The sequence below is a fragment of the Colletotrichum truncatum genome, assembly GCF_014235925.2.
Source record: "Colletotrichum truncatum strain CMES1059 chromosome Unknown Contig_0009, whole genome shotgun sequence".
In the NCBI taxonomy this organism is placed as follows: domain Eukaryota; kingdom Fungi; phylum Ascomycota; class Sordariomycetes; order Glomerellales; family Glomerellaceae; genus Colletotrichum; species Colletotrichum truncatum.
This window is the reverse complement of record NW_027222406.1, coordinates 3,134,562-3,154,217: the sequence shown is the minus strand read 5'-3', so window position 1 is coordinate 3,154,217 and position 19,656 is coordinate 3,134,562. Positions and strand designations below refer to the sequence as shown.

Below are 19,656 nucleotides of genomic sequence, written 5' to 3'. Positions count from 1 at the left end.
TCTTGAGTATTATGCCTCTTAATGCTACGTTCAACTCGCAAAACATTGCTAAAATGTTTTGTGACTAGATGAAGACTCTAAAAGTCTAAAACCTTTCAGGGACGTACTCGAAGTTGAATGAAACAACAATACCATGAGCCTAGAAGTTACACAAAAACTTGATCTCCGTATGCCCAATTCAAACTAAATCTTCAGATTTTAAGGTTAAACTTGTAGGGAACCTCTATTTTCGTTGTAGAGCATGGGATCTCTTGTTTTCCTACAATAAATGAGAACGAGAAACTGTCTATGATTCTTTTGTTCTGTCCTTCCATAATTTCTACTCCGTGTCAACAACACGGAAAGAGGGCCTACCTTCGGCTTCTATTGTCACACTGGCTAAACTATCCGTAGAGGATCCTATCAAGTTACGTTAATTACCCACTAACTTGTCCAACATTCCCTTAAGAACTAAGTATGGATATCCTTATCATCCTGCTGTATCTTGGAAACTTGCTACAAACTGTTCTAGCTTCACTAGGATAGGCTTGGTCACTGGTTTACGCATGCCAGCATGACCATCGCGTGACAAGGCAGACTTGGGTTCTTCATTGAGTTACAGGCTCCTGCTGCAACCTTCGATAATTATTTCAACTGGGTGGCAGTACAAACCATTAGAGGTCGGCCATTTTGCTAGTCACTTTTTGATCTTCATCTTCTTTTTTAACTCGTTTGGGTTCCCTCTTGAGTAGCTACTTTGTAATCCCACATTGACAGCAGGCCCATTTCCTGCCCCCCTCCAGGTTCCTCGAGTAATGAGAGGCATCACAGTACAATATTCTCAAACGTAGCTAAACAGAGTAGTCGATTGAGTCGTCTATACCAAGGCATTCTACTCCAGCCTTCAACGGGCAGTTATCTGACGAGCCCAAGTTGAGCGAAAAGTGAGCCACAGAGTGAAACATAGTCAACTCTTCTCACTTCCAGTCAATTCCTGCAACCTCACCTGTCGCGGTTTCCAAAATCAACACACACAGAACCGCAGCGACCTTTTCTGATAGTTTGGACTACTATGCTGGAGTCGGCTTAGCAATTGTCGCAATCTGCTAGAATATAGGATACGTGACGTATGAATTGGTGCCCCGGTCTGCAAGAGGGAATCCATTGCGTGACACCTGAAAGCTGACGGCATATCAACGCTACAGAAAGACCGCAAGTGAAGGATAGATAACGATTGGGAGGTGATACCAAGCCGCAAAGTGCACCGTGTAACTGTTTCGCCCAGTCTCAATCCCTAATTTCTCTCCTCTTTAACTCTTTCTTGGCCACCCTTTCTCAGGACAGGCAAAGAAAACAAGCACTTCTCTTAGCCAAGCCGGCTTAGATCGCTCATCGGCTCTCGGAGGGGCTCTGACTGATCGTCGGCCCCGACCGCTGCTCTTATCTCATGGTCTGATTCGTCACGATGCACGCCAAGTACTTGGCCTCTTGGCAACTGGCGATAGACCAGACGTTAAGCATCTCCGCGCCACGGGACTGGAAGACTTACTGGATCCCCCGCCTTTGACAACTTTCTACACGACATACTGACAGCAAAATGTGACTACTGGGATGTAAGCGAACGGCTTACAAGAATGGGGGTGGGGTATTCCGAGGTATTAAAGCCTCAAGATAGTTCTCGCAACAGTCTGAAAGACATTGTGCTCCTCACTTTCTTAGACAGCAATTGCTTCAACTTCAAGATTAACAGAGTCCAACGGTGTCGTGATATCATGATTGGCAAGACCCTGATCGTCGCGAGCTGGCTCGCCAGCACCGCTGTTGCGGAGACAGTCCACGGCGTAGTTGTCTTCACCCGCCACGGAGATCGTACGTAGATTAGCTAATTGCTCTCTGCCCAACAAGTCAATTGTCATACTCACATTCTAAAGGTAACACCAAGCACTATGGAGCCCAGGCCATCACCAGCGTTGGAGCCCAGCAGTGCTTCCAGGTTGGCAGCGACTACCGCGGCCGTTACCTGGAGTCTGGCTCCCCCCACCGAATCCTCGGCATCTCGGAGGACAAGTACGTCTCATCGCAGGTTTACGCGAGTGCTCCGGACCAAAGCCTCTTGAAGAACTCTGCAACGGCTTTCTTGCAGGGTTTGTACCCTCCCCTGGTAGAGCTCGACGCTGAAGTCGCAACTTCAACCCTCAACAACGGCAGTGAAAGTACCAGCCCCTTGAACGGCTACCAATATGTCTTCCTCCACGGCGAGAACTCCAACTCCCCCGACACCATCTGGATCAAGGGCGACGATGGTTGCCCCGCGAACGCCGCGGCCTACAAGGCCTTTGAGGCCAGTGAGGAATTCAAGACCCGCATGGAGACAACCAAAGACTTTTATGGCGGCCTCTACGACGTCCTTGAGAGCGTGTACGACTACAAGCCCGAGAACATGACTTACAAGAACGCCTACGACATCTTCGACCTCATCAACGTCGCTCGCATCCACAACAGCACCTCCCTGGCTCGCAACGTCACGGACGAGGAGCTTTTCCAGCTGCGCACCCTCGCCGACAGCGCCGAGTTTGGCTACAACTTCAACGCCTCTCAGCCCGAGCGTGCCATCCACGCGCAGACCCTCACCGCTGGTATCCTCACCCAGCTGAACCAGACCGTCACTTCCAAGGGCAAGCTCAAGTTTTCCCTTTTATCCGGCAGCTACGATACATTCCTTGCCTTCTTCGGTCTCACAGATCTCGTCAGCGTGTCGGCAAACTTTACTGGTCTGCCAGACTACGCCTCGACCATGGCCTTCGAGCTCTACAGTGATGACGCCACGACGTTCCCCGCCAATGCAGACGACGACCTCCGCGTGCGCTTCCTCTTCCGCAACAGCACCTTCGGCGAGCTGACCGCGTACCCGCTGTTTGGAGCTAACGAGGAGACTCTCTCGTGGCCGCGTTTCGTGAGCGAGATGCAGGAGCGTGCCATCAGCACCGTCGACGAGTGGTGCGCCGCCTGCTCCAGCAAGGTGTCCTTCTGCCCTGCCAGCCAACGCGAAGTGTCCAGCTCAGCCTCTAGCAAGAGCAGTGGTGGCATGTCCAACGCTGTTGCTGGTGTCATTGGTGCAATGGTCACACTTGGTGTTGTAGCCATTGCCGGCGGCATTGCTTTCCTAGTTGTGAGGAAGCGCCGTTCTACACATTCTGGCGTTGCTGCTTCAAGCCAGGGTGTTAGTGCTGAGAAGTCGAGCCTGTACAGCGGAGGAAGTAAAAGCGTTTAGAGTCATGTGTATCAATTCGATATTTCGGAGCATCTATGGAAGACCTTGCATCTACAGTTTAATGATACCAAATACAAGCTTTCCGTAGCCTTCCATCCCTGTTTGACAGTCGATTTCTGTTATGCTGTGATTAGTTTAGCCCACCTCCGTTGTGAAACAAAGAGCGCTAGGCCGCGGAACTACAGCACACGGGGAAGAAAGTCAACTAGAGTATGTAATTAACATCCTACAACAAACACCAACACAATGTCAGTAAACACGGCAGTTATTTCAAACCTCAAAACGGTATCAGGTCTAGAGCAGCAAATCACGACATCACAAGGTAAATGGCAAAGCATATTTTTGAACGTGAAAATGGTACGATCTATATCGTTATGATAGATATATACGTGAGGTAAAAAACGATATACAACAAAGACTTTATACATGAAACGGATTGGTCGAGACCGAATCAGCATCGGGACACCACCACAAGTGTGAAAGGTCCGCCAGCAAGCACGGGAAAACTGGTTTTCCCTGAGCGGTTTAGATTGTGTCAACCCTCTTTTGAGGCCGGATACCGTAGATAAAAGGCATCACGAAATCCTTTATGCGGAGCGGCGCTCGTGGAAAGACTGGCGCTTAGCGACAGCAGAGGGGGTCTCGGCGGGGCAGTCCTCGTCGTCCTCCTCGTCAGCAGCCTGGGTAGGGGTGGGGGTGGCGACGGGAGCCTCAGACTCGGCAGGGCAGTCATCCTCATCCTCCTCCTCGGCGGCCTGGGTGGGGGTAGCAACGGGAGCCTCAGACTCAGCGGGGCAGTCGTCCTCGTCGTCCTCGTCAACGGGCTGGGTGGGAGTAGGGGTGGCGACGGGAGCCTCAGACTCAGCGGGGCAGTCATCCTCATCATCGTACTCAGCGGCCTGGGTAGGGGTGACGGCAGCCTGGGTAACGGCAGCAGCGGAGGTGGGGGTGGCGGACTCGGCAGGGCAGTCGTCCTCGTCGTCCTCAGCCTCAACGGGGGTAGCGCTGGGGGCAGCGGCAGCGGAGGTGGCAGCAGGGGCGGAGGTAGCGGCGGCGGAGGTGGCAACGGGGGCGGCAGAGGAAGCGGGGGCAGAGCCGGAGCCGGAGCCAGAGTTGGAGCCGGAGCAAGAGAACAGGGCAGGGCCGGGGATCTTGTACTCCTGGGCCTTGTAGGCGTCGAAGACGATGCCGGCGTCGTCCTTGGTGTAGGCACCAGGGAAGGCGACCAGGTTGGAGGGGGTGGTGCTGCCGGAGCCGGTAACCTCAAGCTGATGGCAGCCGGGGTAGAACTGGGCGCCGGGGTAGGAGTAGGCGGCGTGGAGAGCGATGATCTCGTGGCGGACGAGGTAGTGTCCGGGGGAGATGCACTCGGGGATGGTATACTTGACACCAGAGTTGCCAGCCTTCATGAGAGGGGTGGCAGCCCAGTTGTTGGTGGTGCCCTCGCGGCCACCCTCCTGGACCTTGAACCAGACGGCCTCGGTGCCGGGGAGCCAGTCGGTGCAGCCGGCGTCGGGGCACTTGGCCATGTAGGTGATGACGGGGCCGACGTGGGAGTCGGGCCAGAGGGTCCAGTTGAGGGTGACCTCGGAGCCAGCGGCAACCTTGGCCTCGAGCTTGGCGGGCTTGGAGCCCTCAACGCCACCGGCGGAGTAGCCACCGCACTGGAGGTCGATGCTGGTGATGTCCTCGACGGGGCCGTTGCCCTGGATGGCACGGGAGACACGGTCGGGGGCGGGGTTCATGTAGGGGTCTTGGTAGGGCTGGTAGAAGGTGTAGGCTTCTCCGCCGATCGTGGCATTCTCGACGTAGCCGTGGGCAGCCACCAGGGCTGCGGATCCAAGAAGGGAGGCGACAGTGTACTTCATTTTGGCGATTTGTTTTTTATTTGGGTTGTTGTTGATCAAAAAAGTGCCGGTGGCTTGACTGTGAGAATATCTGGGTTGGGTTGTTTGGAAATGAGCGTTTGGAAGGTCTAAGACCGAAAAAAATGAATGACTGCCTGGTCAAGTGAAAAGAATGACGAATCTGAACGAAGGAATGAGATAGAATCACAAGTCAAGTGAAGCTGAACACTATGGGTCGGAAAAGGGAAGATCAGAAACTGGTGATGGTCGGGAGAGGTGGTGATATATACGGGAAGGCATCGTTGCCCTGTTCCCAAGACGGTCACTTGGGCCGTTCAGACTACAGGGCTCAACTCAATCGGTTCAAGATTGAAAGGACCATTTCCGCCGCTCCGCCAAAGTTTCAATTATACGCAGGACACTCATATCCGGCCAGGTTGGTGGGGATCAACATGGGAAGGGGATTTCGCCTATGCGGGAGGCGAGCTGGGATTCTGGGATGTGGGTGGTGGTTAACCGCGTCTCTACGAGTGGTGAAAGCAGACTAAGACCATTAGAGCTCTCGAAGAAAGGCAAGGGAAGCGTGAGAAAGGGGGATGAAGCCATTTCGGCGCATCCACGTTGCTGGGATTGGAGAGAGGGAATGGGGAGGGGAGGCCTAGTCAAGGGTTACAAGCGAGTACCGACTGCGCTTACGCGGGTGTGCGTGTGAGATACAGAGCAGAAGGGCATGGTGCGGCGGAACAAACACTAGTAAACATGGTGTAAGTCTGTATGTAAGTGGTGGTCACTCTCACAGAAGCAAGCAACTAGTTCGTTGTCAGTCGAAATGTCAGTTGTGCTGACATGGGAAGAAAAAAATAAAAAGGTGAGACAGCCCCTAGACATGGGTCGATCCGATGGCCAGGGGTAACGGACAAGGGTGGCCGGGATCACGACCACCAATCCGTTGTTCGCTGGCCGTGCCGATTGGTCACTGCGGCGCCGACCCCGGTCGGATCCCCGTCAGATCCCGGCGGCCACCCTGAAACAGCCAAGTCCTGACCCTCCCCTTTCTTAATTATCGCCAGACTCGCCCTGCAGCCTCCGTGGCTTCAATTAACGCTCTACGCGCTATCACCAAAAAGAGGTTGAATCTCCATGTGTCTAGCCTCCGCTGCGGAGCTCCAGGGGCAGACGTCCTGCTCAAAACTGCCTTTGGCCCTGCACTGGGCAAGTCCATCTAGCCCCTTTCCACCAATCCTCTGCCCTTTATTCCCAGTTGAGAGCCTTGCCGCCAACATTTGCCCTGGGCGCGTCCGGGTTTGTCGTCGCCTCCTCCTCCTGATCTCAGTAATCTTGAGAAGCAGGGCCAGGGCAAACACCAACATACGCAGGCCTCAGGTGGTCCGTCATCTATTGTTCCACATTCTGGGCCTCTCGGTTGGCTAGATTGGCCAGACTAGCTGGGCCCCTTCGCCTACCCAGAAAGGACACAGGCATTAAACTAGCCAAATGGAATATGGATCTGGCTGTGTTCTCGAATCTCGCCTCACCCGGCTCCTGTTGGCCCCGTATTCCTTCTTTCTGGTTCTATCACCCGTCAACTCAGCGCTTCGGACATGAGCTCTTGGGGCGACCCAAAAGAAAGATGCAAAATGGGCCCTCGTGGGCCTTGTAGTGGCCCATATGGCACGGGAACAAGCACCGTTATCTGCCTAGGCCATGGGGACTCAAGATTACGCTTGATCTCTCTGTGAGCCGATGATCCGTTAGTCTGTAAGAAAAGGATTTTTTCGATGCGAGATTGATTTAAAGTACGCCACCTGTCCGCCCACAACGTTGCCCGTTTTTACTCAATGCTACTATGTGCTAGATAGACTTCCCGTGCCCACACCACTACGTTAGTCTGAAGCGATGACGACGTTGGCGGGCATGCACTACTGTAGCCGTCAATGCGAGTGAATTTTTCATTTGTTGATGTTGTCGTCACTTGACAGCTTTCTCAGGAGTCTTCACGGGTTGGCCGTTCGGATCTTGTGCCGTTTGCCAGCCGCCGGGCCTCTCGGCTGCGGCCTTATATGGTCCCATCCACATAAATCCATCCCATCTTTGATCCCCCTTCCATGCACTCGTCAAATCTCTTACCCCGGCTCAGCGCTTCACCGCACATCACGCAAGTCGTCCAGTTATCCACCGCCGTGGTCAGCCAGGTGCCTGGCCCTCTCCAAGCCTTTGGGGCCACCCCCTGGTTGCTACCTCAATTTATTGTCCCACTTGTTCCACCATAAAGACCAAGACCAAGCAGGGGGTTTCCCACATCCTTTTCGCTTGATCGGTCTGCGGTTGGGCTGCACAAAACAATCGTCGATCTTATGGCAATCCTCAGGGCGACCATACATTACGTTGCGTTTTTCCAAACACAGTCCACTTTTTGGAAAACCAACACTTGATGTGATCCCGGGATGCTTCGTGGAGAGTCGATCTCAACTCAGGGCAAGAGGCTTGGCTTTTCTGTACATCATGACTTTCTCGGCCGAGTTAGTTGGGTTCTAGCACACATGTTCAGCTGACTCTTGCTAGGTCTGCAGAGCCAAAGGGACTCTCTAGGTTTGAACAGGAGGTCTCAGCATCACTCAATATGATGCAATCAAGAAGCCCCCCTGACAGCGCAACCCCTTCAGAGCATCCGACAAGGTAGGATTGGACAAGACACAGCACTATCTGTAAGAGAGGGACAAGAATCACTCGAGTCATTCTCCTTGCACATCAGCTTATGTGTATTCTATTAAGTCATGTTCGTCTAAAAGATCAGGGTATCAAAGAAAGAGAGAGAGAGAGAGAGAGAGAAAAACAAAACGAAACAGTTCGTTAACATCCCGGCAATCCAATCATGCACTCGTTCAGGGCGCTGCTCACTTGCTGGCCGCCCAATCCCACAGCCTTGCCTGTACCCCGTGCCGCCCCCCAAAAGGTTCCAAAAACATGTTCGCGCGCGCGACTTTAGGCGGCATGTCTACGTTGCCGCCGCGCTCTCTCCCGTTCAAAAATAGCTAAGCCGGACATGGCGGCCATAATTGCCCACCGCTCGCCCAGCTCTCCGGTCAGCCCGCTACCCATGAATGCAAACTTGGCCGCCTTGGACATGCTCATGTTGGCGTCCGTCCAGACGGCAACGACCTCCTTTCCGTCGCCTCCTCGGAAGACACCACGAGGCGCGTCAGGCGGCACGGTCTGTGACAACCTGATCAGCTTCCAGCCTCTGTGTCGGCCGTCGAGTACAGCAATGGCTTCACCGGAGCTCGTCCGCCACTGGAACTGCTCTACCCTCTCGCAGTTGGGACCGACACCCATGGAAAAGACATAGCTCTGGCTCGGGAAATCGGATCTTGACTCCAATTCGATGATTGGTCCTCCTCCTGGGCTTCCTTTAGGAGCAGGTGGCAGCGTGATGCTCATTCTGCTACTGAAGCTGTGGTATTCTACCGAAGCGAGCGGCGGAGATGTGTTGGTAGGGCCGGAATGCAGCACAATGGGCGGCGAGCTGCTGAGGCCGCTGTGGATTGACATTGCGTAGAATGGCTGATTCTGGTGCTCGCCCAGGATAAACGTCCGACTGAAGCTTTGCGAATAGACGTTGAACATTGGAGGGAATTGGCGCGCAACCTGCGAGCCCGCCGGCGCTGGACTCTTCGGTGGCTGATCCAGTGGTGGCTGGCTGCTGCCGGGCGCCGGGCTACGGGGCGGCTTGGCTTCATACGGCGGCGGTGGGGCTTCTTCTGCGGAGGTGTCCGCCGCAGGCTTTCGTCTCAGGTATTCGGAAGATAGTGTCATGGTGGGTTACTTCAAAAAGTTTCTTTTTACTGACTGGTGAGTCAGGCCGAGATGTTCGCAGAGTTGAGAGTTTTTCTGATTTAATTACCATTCCATCTGATGAGGATCTTCTGCTCTTTAAAAGCATGTTTGGGTCAGCATGTGATGTCATGTAGATTATCTGCCTATTTGCAGCGCCACCCTGATGATCAAGAGTCAAGAAGTGGCACAGCAACTCGATGAGCCAGGATCTACACACAGCCACATAGTCACTCGGGGCACATCAAATCAACACCACTGGAGGAGTGCTGTGAAGGATTCCATGGTTAGACGGCTTCGAGACGAACTCCTCGGCCATTCCGACTATTAAGCACAATCCAATGCACAGCCACCCCCCACTTCGCCCAGCAACCATAATGCACCTTTATTCCCGATGCTACACTAAGTCATACGAGCAATTGAAGCCTAGAGAATAGCTTCACTTCAGTCAATAATGTCGTCTTGCGCCTTTGCTGAAGTCCAACAAGAACTCGTGGATTGTCCAAGCGCAATCCACAATCCAGCGAGAATTTTCACTAACAATGCAGGGTGCACAATCGACACTGCGCGTGATGAGCTGTTCCACTTTTGATATATCTGAGCCCAACTGACAAGGAGCCTCCCCTGCTCATCACGTCAATCAATTCATATGTGGCCTGGCCTTAACTCTATTGAATGATTCAACCGAGCCATTGCTTTTAAGATTTAAAGTGTTTCGCGCGCGAGGCCTGCAAAGTGATTGCAGTGCCCTTGCGAACTTAATCGGCTAGGAATTAAATTGACGCCATCTCAATATCAGCAGAGTGCCAGGTTCAAGAGCAACTAACGCATTTGCGTTAGCCGAATGTCTAGCATCTATGTGTTTACATTAATTGATCGCTAGTGGGTTTTACAATCATGATGAAAACTACGCGGTGTCAAGTAGAATCAAAGTTTCCTAATAATCTTATTTTCAGTAAATATCTCGAATTGTACGAGTTGTACAAGTTGTTAAAGAGGTTTCTAAAGGCAAGGGAGTATGATAATCATCGTGTGAAGTTTAAAACCCACGATTGTAGAAACTAGCTTACACTTACCGGAGATCTGTTCGCCTTACCTTCACTTCCATCAACATCTTCTAGCCACTTACGAATAAGGCTGATAACCATGTCTTCGCTATGTGCAGCTTGTATGTCTGGCACAAGACCCGAAATCCACCACATTAGCATACCTGAACATTGAAGTGGCAATATGCAAATCTTGAGATGTGTTAAGCTTTGCTGATGCCATGTCTTTCGCGAAGCCAAACAATAAGTCACAAAACCGCAGCCAGATAAATGCCTCTGTAGTCGCCTATCGGAGAAAAAAGTCGATCTCTTCATGTAATCCTAGGTTTTCTTCATTTGCACCGCTACGTTCCAGTTTACTGGCACGATCATAATCTCAAATGCATTCTCAGTCTCCCGAAACTTCAACAAGCTAATCCCGTATTCCGGCGACCCAGAGAAAAGTATGAAGTTACGTTCAAATACCACGTACTCTCTTGACGATGCCAATGGTAATCTTCGTTGGGCAGTCTTACCGGCGGAGGTTAGACTGATGATTCTGAAGGAGCTTCTGGAGGAGCTCAAAAGGGGAAATGAAAGGCATGAGTTGTCATACTGGGCAAGTGTTTCCGGGGAATGGCAAGGTTTCTTCGAACCGCAGAATTTCCTAGACCTGAAGATTCAATTTCCAGGCGTCGACATTGATGATTTGAATTCAATCGTCTACGGCTACCGAAGGAATCTTGTCAAGAAGATCTCGCTTCATGTGCAAACCGAGGAGTACGACTCTGCCAACCAGTTTGACAAACCGGAAACCAAGGCCACGATCAAGGCAAACAATAAGATCATCACCCAGGCTCTAAAGAAGCTGTTCTGTGCTCTTTCAACATGGGTTCACAGCTCACCCACGGGAGGCATTAAACTGGAGTTGAGCGCCAGCTCCCCTAGCGATGCAGACCACCCTTGGAAGCATCGCCACGGGCTGCTAACTCAACATGATCGAAGCCGTACACATTCCTTGAACTCCAAGCAGCGTCTTCTCGGCAACTTACTAGACCGCAGCTCTAGATCTCTTAGCCTTGACCAAGTCTCCATTGTTAAACGCTTCTCCGTGAATCAACTCTGCTACAGGAGTCTGTCAAGTGCGTTACTAGCCGAAGTTCTCCGGAGTCTATGTCGTCTCAGAACTATCAGCTACGAGCCGTGGTATGCGGTTGATCAAACAGGCCAAACTCCACGCAACGAGGCAATGGTCACGTTGCTCGACTTTGCAAGCCAATCTGCTACGGTCAAATCAGTACATCTTTGGGAGGCCCAATCTTCGCTACATGGAAACTCTCGTTTTTATAGGCCTGCCAACGACAACCTTGTATCGTCGGCAGTCAATGCAAGTTATAATCTCCGAGGCTTTACTCTATGCCACGCCGTCGACGCCAAAGACTTTTTTCAGCACGCGTCGAAAGACGTGTCAGGGAATCCTACAGAGGCAATGAATGATGTCCGCGTCTGGCCGGTCCTCTCATATCTAGCCTTGACGACACGCATTGGAGACTTAGCATCAAGTCCGTCAAACCTAGTAAACCTGCTTCTTGAGGCAAGCGAAGCTGCTTTGCGCATGCCCTTACTGAGATTGATGGAAATATGGGCCCCGGGCGCCGGTGAGGTTTTCATCTTTAGATACGACGCTCGAAAAGATGTGGCGCTGCTTACTGTGGCGGCAACATGGCAGATCGCCTTGAACGAGAAGGTCGTGAGGTCATGGGAAATGGTGGCGTCTCGTTGTGCGCGACGTGAACTCACCTACGAGACGAGGCTGGTCGAGCCGAAGACTACGGCGTCGAACTCATTATACGCTTATTGTTTCTCATTGCGATTGGGAAAACTACTCAGGGAGTGGCAATGGGCCTAAGGATCGCCGAGATTAGTTGGAAAGCGTGCGGCCAGCTCTTTAACATGTAGAAACTTTAAAACATATATCAAGTATCCAAATTTCAGAGGATTGAGTGCGAATAGGCTTAACAGCAACTGATTGACGGATGAAGCAAGCAAATAAAACCGATATCGCGCAGGAAGAAACGGGAATTGAATGAAAAGATGGTCATACATGCACCATTTAGCGAGCCAGCGTACTTGGGAGCTTGTATACAGGGCTCATTTTGTATCTTCCTAAAAACCATCTTCCTTCATACGTATAGTTACTCAAGAGTTGCCTTTAGACTTCAGGTAAAAGGAACAGCCAGCATATCACGCCTTAACGTTATCCTTCGTATAAGCCTGCCTCTCAATAAAATGGCTACAGTAAAAATAGAAACTGTCTGTCCGCGTGGTCCTAACACTTACGCCAAAATCATGGTTGGTTCAAGATCGTGAGTCGTCGGCGATGGGTGACATTGAACCAACCCAGTCCAACGCATTCCGTCGCTTCGGCTTCATGCTGCAATACTCAAACAAATCATCGCGAGGCGCAGATCCCCATGTCATACTCCGGTTGCCTCGCGTTAAAAATCCGACATTCGACAAAGGAAACCGCCTCATTGACGTCGCCGGAGGACGTCAAAGGTCAAAGGTAACCCGCTTCACACCTGCCAGGAAAAAAAACAAAGTCTCAGCAAATAAGCCACTCAACGATTCAATCCGGTGACCTGACTAGAAGCTCTCTTTCTCTTGGATGCGTAAAACGCGTAGGTGGAGTCATCCACGCCGTCAACATCAATCTCTTTGCTCTTTCCCGAGGTCAAAATCTGTAAACAACCCCCCAAGATATGTCAGCATACAGCCACCGATGCCTCTAACCAGATGCCATGTCTGTAAGATTGCAGAAACCGAAATAAAAAAAAGGGAGTAGCCAAGACCGGGCGACAGGGAACTCACATAGTTAAAGGTGGAGGCCCCGACCGCCAACACCATAAGCACAATAACCACTAACAACATACCCCCGAACCCATCCATATTGGCAAACATTCTCAACATATTGGACGTTGACTGAACACAAAAAAAAAAAAAAAAAAGGAGAAGGGGGAATAAAGAATAAGTCGTTTGTTGGGCAGGAATGCTGTCTTGGTGAATTTTGTTTCAGTCTCCCTCCTCGTGACGTTTCCGAACTCGGTCTGTCGTAGAATTCCTCAAACGGCCAAATGACGGAAGAAGGAAGAATGATCGAGACGAAGCTTCTGGCAAATTACAACTCAGAAGACGGGAAAAAAAAAGGGGAGGGGGATAAAATGCGGAGGTGGGAGACTTTCGGAAAGGCGGTTCAAGAAGAATTAGACATGGAACGGTTAAGCAGCATGAATCGTGGGTTCAAGCAAGGTCAAGCATGTTCATGTCGGGGGAGTCGGACAGCAAACGCAGGGGAGAGTGAGTGAATGAGCAAACATTCGAGAAATCAGCCCGTCAAACATGAAGCGACTCGGAGGTCAGACAGCGCGCCCGCCTTATAGCAAACTTTCCCAACGGCCAAGCACCCAACCCTCAAAGGGCCCCCCCAGAGGCGGGACCAGGCAGACGGGCAAAAAGGTTAAAGAGGGCAGATCCAAACCTGCCAAGGAATGACTGTTGTTCGAAACAGGAAACGCGATTGATCCTGTTTGTCTCCTCCTTTTTTTGCCTCATCTGCCTCAGCTGCATTGCGCCCAAGCCGCGACACGTGGTGTGTGTGTGTGTGTGTGTGTATGTGTGTTGTGGAGATGCCCAATCCGTCAACGGACTATTATTACTACTACAACCATATGGCGAACCCCTCCGCGCGAGGGCTGAAGCTGAGGTGATGGATACTGTCGCAGTCCGTGCCGCTGGGTGGTGCCTCACCATTGTGATGGCGGGATAGCGGAAATAGAAGCACCTCGCACGCCGGGGAAGTGTGGGTTACGGGGCTGCGGTTTGGGGGTGGGGAACTCGCCCCGAGTCCGTCGGGTCTGAGACTTTGAAGCAAAGCACCTTACCAGATGGAGGAGGGGTGAAGGCTTGGGGTAGGGCGGAAGTTTGCTGGCGGTCCGAAGGGGAAAAGATCCGGAGAGTATCAGTCAATCAGCGTTCATTCACTCAGCCAGTCAGTCAATGAATGAATCGATCAAATCAACCATTAATCGGATCGAAATCTTGAACTGCTGCTGCTTTGGCAGAAAAAGAGGGCAACCGACGCAAGCCACTTGATGCTTCGATTGCCGCTGAACAGACAAGACCAGACATTCTACTGCCATCCAACATCTGCAGATAAGCTGTCGAAGAATTGCGGGGAAGACAGTAATAAGCAAGTAAGGGGTGCAAAGGGGTGACCTCGGTGTAGTGGCGTCCAATCAGGTCGGGGTATCGAGCTTTGTTGGCTGCAGAGGAGCGCAAACAGTGGTGTGGCAGCCCACCAAGCAAACATGCATACGCTGCTGCAAAGTCCGAATCCAATGGGAGGGCCGAATCAGGCATGGTTGACAAGGCGTGGATGAAGCTGGTTGGTGCATACACGACAGAGGAAGAGAGAGAGGGGGGTGAACTAGGAAGAAGGGGAGAAATGTGTTCATCTCAAGAGAGTTTGAATTTCTCTGCAGTTCTTCTTCCCCCTTTATCCATGTCTATATGGACCGAAGGGGGAGAGAAGTGTTGGTACAGTATTGTATATTCATTAAGTATTCTTGTATCATCATAATCGTCAAAATGTGTCCGTCAAAGCGTCGCCCATGTCCATCCATGGGCCCAGCTAGATCCCGTCACTTTCGGGTGCGCTGCCGGGGCCCAGCTCTCGTCAGTCTTACATTCCCCGTCATCGTCTCTCTGGATCTTCCAGATTTCCAAACCCCCCAAAAACAGAATGATCGCCCCTTTTGTCTTCATCCGATTAAAACCGAAAATAAGTACCGTACCCAAAACGCCAAGAGGGCGAATTCTCTGCCCAAAGCGCCGCGGAACCTTTTAAACTTTTGCGTCGCTTGATGCCCGCTTTTTGTTCCCTCTAAAACAAAACATGAGAGGGTATGAATGAGAGTGAGAGGAATGATGATGTGATCAGCAATCTCACCCGTAGACTCCCCCACTCAAAATAAAGCAAACCAAAAACTAGTAAAACAACAAGGCGAGGCTGATAGCGAGTGTGAGATGAAGCCAAAAGGGGCATACAAGCAGACAGAAGAACCTAATCCCATTCGGGACTCAGCTAGATTCGTCCGCTCGTAACGCCTTGACCTCTACTTCGATGAGCGCCCAGGTGTCGCGGACGTAGTCGCGCATCTCAATGAAGAGCATCACCCCATACGCCGCCGTCATCAAAGCGAGACAGTAGAACGCCTGGACCACAAAATGTCAGCCTCAACACTTTCTTGTTTTGCTTTATACCAATGTTTTGATTCTGCCCAAAGCACCTCCATATTCGAAAATAGATGAGATGCACTTCGAACCCAAAAAAGAAGAAAGAAAACCAAGTTCAAGGAAAGAAAAGAGAAAATGATGTCACAGAGGTCAGAACTTACCGACAAGACGCCCAAATCTCCCCACCTCACGAGTGCAAGCTCTCCCAGAGCGTAGAGCCCCTCGACACCGGATATGTCTGGTGTCGCCCGAAACCCACCGTCCAGACGAGTGTCATAGACGGCCCTCAATTCCTCGACGCTTCGTAATGCCTCCGGCACGCTCTGAAACCCAAAGTAGAGCAGACCCAATGCGAGCGGTAACGGCAGGGCATGGTACGCCCAACACAGGCTGGCGAAGACTCCCCTGACGATCATCCTCAAGAGTTCCCTGAACGGCCACGTGAGGTCCAAGATGCCGCGCAGGAAAAAGTCGAAAACCACTGCAACCAGCGTTGCGAGCGGGTGAAGTGGCTGAGGTTGAAGCTGCTGTGATGCTCGCCGTTGTTGCCGGGTCATTATTGTTGTTGATGCTGCTGTTGTCGTCGACTGCTTGAAAGATGAATTGGTTTGTTTAGCCTGGGCGTGCGCCGCTGACAGATGTGGAGAGGCCAGCGCAGAGAGCCTCGGTGACGGGCTGTATAGGTGGTGGTGGTGGTGATATTGTTCTTGTTCGTAGTAGTAGTAGCTTTTTGGCCCCGAGAGGCCGGCATTGAAGAGACTATTTTGCGTAAAGGTCTCCGTTGACATTCTGAACGACCGGCCTTGGACGATTTGTAGATGTTTGGATGATGTGTGAAGAAGTGCAATGACTTGAGGATCACTCTTTTAGCAAATCCGAAAAGAGCGCGATGAGAAGGGGGCCAAGATATAAGTCGGTGAGCCAGTGGCCGGTAGTGAGCAGACAGTGGTGTGTGCTCGACCTTTATGACAAGCAGGGCAGGAAAAGCTAGCGTGATAGCGTCTGTTGGCTTTAGCGCAGGTGGACTAGCGACGCACCGTTCGCGACCGTTTTTATGCAGTCGCTTGAATCCAGCGCGGGGGTTGGAGGCGACGGGGGGTTGAGTGTGTGTGTATGTGTGTATGTGTGGTATCGGGTGAGTATGAGGTGAGTTATGGGGAAAAAAAAGGATGCGTGTCTATGCCAAACCGTCAGTCAGTCCATGCTTTAACAAGCGTCTGGCAAGTCGCTTTCGGTCACCGACCGAAACCATCACCACGACCCGCAAGTTGCAGAACGCAGGATGCAGATATGGGAGAGCAGGCGTCCGCTTCCGGAAGTTTGGGGTCCGAGGAAAACAAATACAGCAAGTGTACGGCCATGGCATGTAGTAATCCTTTCTTGTCTGTAGCTGCTCACCAATTTTCCCTCCCCCTTCTAGACCTCTCACCGACTCTCTCTGTCTCTCGATTCCCACTCGTTTTTTAGGCGAATGCGGGAGGTGGTGTGAGTGTATGCCTTCAATGCCTCCTTATCTGAACTAAAAGAGCTCTGGCCAAGACATATGGTTGGAATGTTGTCTCTCAACGCAACGCCAAACGGAAGTGTGCCATGAACTTTGTGTGTATGTGTATGTGTGTGTGTGTGTGTGCCTACCCACCGCCCTTCAAATCGTGGTGGTACACGGCCTAGTAAACTATCGTATGTAAGATATATATACCCGGCACCTATGCAGGTTATGCATGCATAGCGAAAATCAGAATGTACAACGCAATGAAACAAAGAGACCGCTCTTTGGCTTCCCGTCCACTCATGTTCCAATTATACGTCGCCGTCGTCTGTTACTGCTCGGAGAGTAAAATAAAAAAAAAGAGGGCCACGATGTGAGCCCTGAACGTAAAAAAAGAAGCCCTTCCCGGCTTATGGCGGCATCACTCCGGTTGGTCACTGGCTTGCCACCTTACTGCTAGCCTTTCGCATCCGACAGCTCCGTCTCAACCCGCTTGTGTCCTCAGCTTCCCCGGAATCTTGTTCTGCGGCTCCCTGGCGCTTGTTTCCAATTCTGTACCTGGGCGTTGCCTTGCCACCACCGCCAGTGCTTTCCAACCCCGCATCATCCTCACCCGCCTCTGACGGCCCTCCTGTGGTAGGTCTCTTTCGACCACGGATTCGGGCCTCATCGTCACGTCCCAAAAACCGATGGATGGTGCGATGGTCCAGTATGCGCTCCTCCTTATCACGAGGTCCAGCCTTCTCGGTCTTTGGCCAGATGTAACCGTAAAGCTTCGAATGCCTTTCGCACCGCGGACATGAACTCTTCGTATAGTATGCATTCTGCTGCACGAAAGCCGTCTCACAGTTCATGCAGCGTACCCAGGCTGTCTGCGGCTCAGAGAGCAGCAGCGGCGTTAAAGTATAATCGCCAGGCGTCCGAGTCTTTGCGGGTGGCGTAGTCTCTTTGATGAAAGTTCGCCGTTGGTACTTGCGCTTCGTCAGGGGTGGTTGGTCAGCAGCCTCCATCGTCTCATCAACTTCCGCACAGACTTCAGTGTCGTCTGCGATGTGCAAAGGATGCTCTGTTGAAGCCGATGTCTCGACCTTCAAGCTCTGTACCTTATCGGAGTTGCTGATGCTCAGGGTGTCCTGCTCAATTGACGTCACAGCCTTTAGAGTTGACGTTTCCCGCACATGATGGCGGGAGCCGGCTTGAGACCCTTTGGTTATCAACATATGGTCAATTTGCATCATCTTCAAACTGTTCTTGCCAGAGATGACCGGCGCACCGGTATCTGACATCGCCACTGCTCTTGGACTGATGTTCTCACAGATTGCTGCTGCGATGCTCATGACGGGCCTTGTTGGTAGTGAGGCAGTGACGTTCGTCGGGGACGTCATTGTTCTAATAACAGACATGCCTCTTCCGGAAGGTGCGGATGGTGGTGGTGGAGGATCACACAACGACGAGATGGGTATTGACCTAGTCGTAGAGACGGACGCCTCTCGAACCAACATGGACGTTTCAGAAGATATTGTAGGTGCTGTACTCTTCTTACTCAACCGTTGGGAGGAGAACGGCGCCGCATTGGCTAAGATTTGCTCCGTTGGTTCCTCGCAATCCTCCTCTTTGACGAGCTCTGTTTTACGTTTTGCTTGGCTTGGCTCCGGGGTGTCCTTTTCTGGCTCAGTGATGTCCGTTACTGAGCCATCCTCATTCGATCCGCTCGTCAAAGACATGCTGCGCACAGACTCGGCGGCTGAGCTGTCTCTTGAGCTGATAAGTTCCGTAGGGGCAGGCGCACTCTTTGCCGCTGACAGCTTGCGTCTTTTTGACGGCGTGATGGGCGGTGTGACGAGCGAGTCGAATGATCGTTTCTTGCTCGGCGACACCGCATCGGACATGGGCGAATCAACTGCCAGTGAATCCCTGCCAGATTTTCCACCTCTTAGCCGTGACTTGGATACCCGCGGCCGAATATCTGGCGTGACGGACGGCGTCCGGGAAGAAGGCCCAGTGCTATCATCTCTCCTTCGACGACGCAGAGAATAGCCGTCCATGACCGACTCTTCTATGCTCTTCTTAACAACAACCTGTCCTTCGGCAGGCGCCCAGCCATTGACCCATTTGTCCTCGCACGTCTTGCAAAGGCATTCGCAGTTATCCTCTCCAAAGTAGTTTTCGGCGTATGTGACGGTGATCTCCTCTCCAACTTCGATATTCCTGGTCGCAATGATTTCAATGCCAGCCGCACCCGTAGTCATCAGCTTCGCATTGGCTCCGCAGTCGTGGTTCGCAAATCGGGCAGGACCCATGAACAGGCTGGCGCATTTACTCCTCGCGGAAATGATGATGCTGAAGTCCTTCTTTCGGGCTGTCATTTCCCGTTCCTCCTCGGGGGAAATGTTGACCTGGGTTCCGGCAAGGTACTTGATGTTCTCGTTTCTCCTGATGAACCGTCGGGCGGTAATGGCAGCCTCGTGAGAGACTATGGTGTAACGGTTGGTCGAATTGACTTCGAAAGGACAGTCTGGGAGGTAGATCTGGGTGTACCGGCGTAGGTGTCTCTTGAAGTCATCCTTGGCTTTGTCTGTCTTGAGGGCGGCGAAGAACTTGCGAAAGCCATCGGTTGCTAACAGCTTGCGCTCGGCGGCCTCGAGGTCTTTGTTGACAGCGATCTCGGACTGGATAATCTTGGTGATTTCCTCCTCTCGCACTCCTCGGGAAGGGTGGTACGAATTTCGGTTTTTTGGAATAGTTGTCCAGTAGAATGCCTGTGCAAGGTGTCAGCTTCAACGTGCCTGCGCCGGCCGGCTGGACCGGAGGTGATCATACATGGTCGACAAGAGCATCTGTTAAGAAGTCATCATACGAGGCAAGCTGGGCCAAGGTGAGCGCCGGTTTCTGCTTCTTGGAAGCAGCAGAAGGCGGCAT

At 52.0% G+C, this 19,656-nt stretch overlaps 7 protein-coding genes across 7 annotated transcripts; 2 read left to right on the top strand and 5 right to left on the bottom strand.

The window, feature by feature from the left end:
• Nucleotides 1-1,751: 1,751 nt before the first annotated feature.
• Nucleotides 1,752-3,250, top strand: CTRU02_213424 (histidine acid phosphatase; the record flags this gene model as incomplete). The annotated part of the gene is made up of 2 exons (XM_036731657.1): nt 1,752-1,848; nt 1,911-3,250. 2 exons carry the CDS (start codon nt 1,752-1,754, stop codon nt 3,248-3,250), a joined length of 1,437 nt encoding a protein of 478 aa, XP_036576656.1.
• Nucleotides 3,251-3,837: 587 nt separating this feature from the next.
• CTRU02_213423 (cellulose-growth-specific protein) lies at nt 3,838-5,118 on the bottom strand (the record flags this gene model as incomplete). Its single annotated transcript, XM_036731656.1, has 1 exon — nt 3,838-5,118. The coding sequence occupies one exon, from the start codon at nt 5,116-5,118 to the stop codon at nt 3,838-3,840; it is 1,281 nt and encodes a 426-aa protein (XP_036576655.1).
• A 2,961-nt stretch (nt 5,119-8,079) lies between these two features.
• CTRU02_213422 (uncharacterized protein) lies at nt 8,080-8,910 on the bottom strand (the record flags this gene model as incomplete). Its single annotated transcript, XM_036731655.1, has 1 exon — nt 8,080-8,910. One exon carries the CDS (start codon nt 8,908-8,910, stop codon nt 8,080-8,082), a length of 831 nt encoding a protein of 276 aa, XP_036576654.1.
• A 1,509-nt stretch (nt 8,911-10,419) lies between these two features.
• CTRU02_213421 (uncharacterized protein) lies at nt 10,420-11,862 on the top strand (the record flags this gene model as incomplete). The annotated part of the gene is made up of 1 exon (XM_036731654.1): nt 10,420-11,862. One exon carries the CDS (start codon nt 10,420-10,422, stop codon nt 11,860-11,862), a length of 1,443 nt encoding a protein of 480 aa, XP_036576653.1.
• A 712-nt stretch (nt 11,863-12,574) lies between these two features.
• CTRU02_213420 (uncharacterized protein) lies at nt 12,575-12,923 on the bottom strand (the record flags this gene model as incomplete). Its single annotated transcript, XM_036731653.1, has 2 exons — nt 12,575-12,694; nt 12,825-12,923. The coding sequence occupies 2 exons, from the start codon at nt 12,921-12,923 to the stop codon at nt 12,575-12,577; spliced, it is 219 nt and encodes a 72-aa protein (XP_036576652.1).
• Nucleotides 12,924-15,092: 2,169 nt separating this feature from the next.
• On the bottom strand, nt 15,093-16,036 carry CTRU02_213419 (uncharacterized protein; the record flags this gene model as incomplete). Its single annotated transcript, XM_036731652.1, has 2 exons — nt 15,093-15,227; nt 15,410-16,036. The coding sequence occupies 2 exons, from the start codon at nt 16,034-16,036 to the stop codon at nt 15,093-15,095; spliced, it is 762 nt and encodes a 253-aa protein (XP_036576651.1).
• A 1,135-nt stretch (nt 16,037-17,171) lies between these two features.
• Nucleotides 17,172-19,656, bottom strand: CTRU02_213418 (histone-lysine n-methyltransferase set9; the record flags this gene model as incomplete). Its single annotated transcript, XM_036731651.1, has 2 exons — nt 17,172-19,496; nt 19,558-19,656. The coding sequence occupies 2 exons, from the start codon at nt 19,654-19,656 to the stop codon at nt 17,172-17,174; spliced, it is 2,424 nt and encodes an 807-aa protein (XP_036576650.1).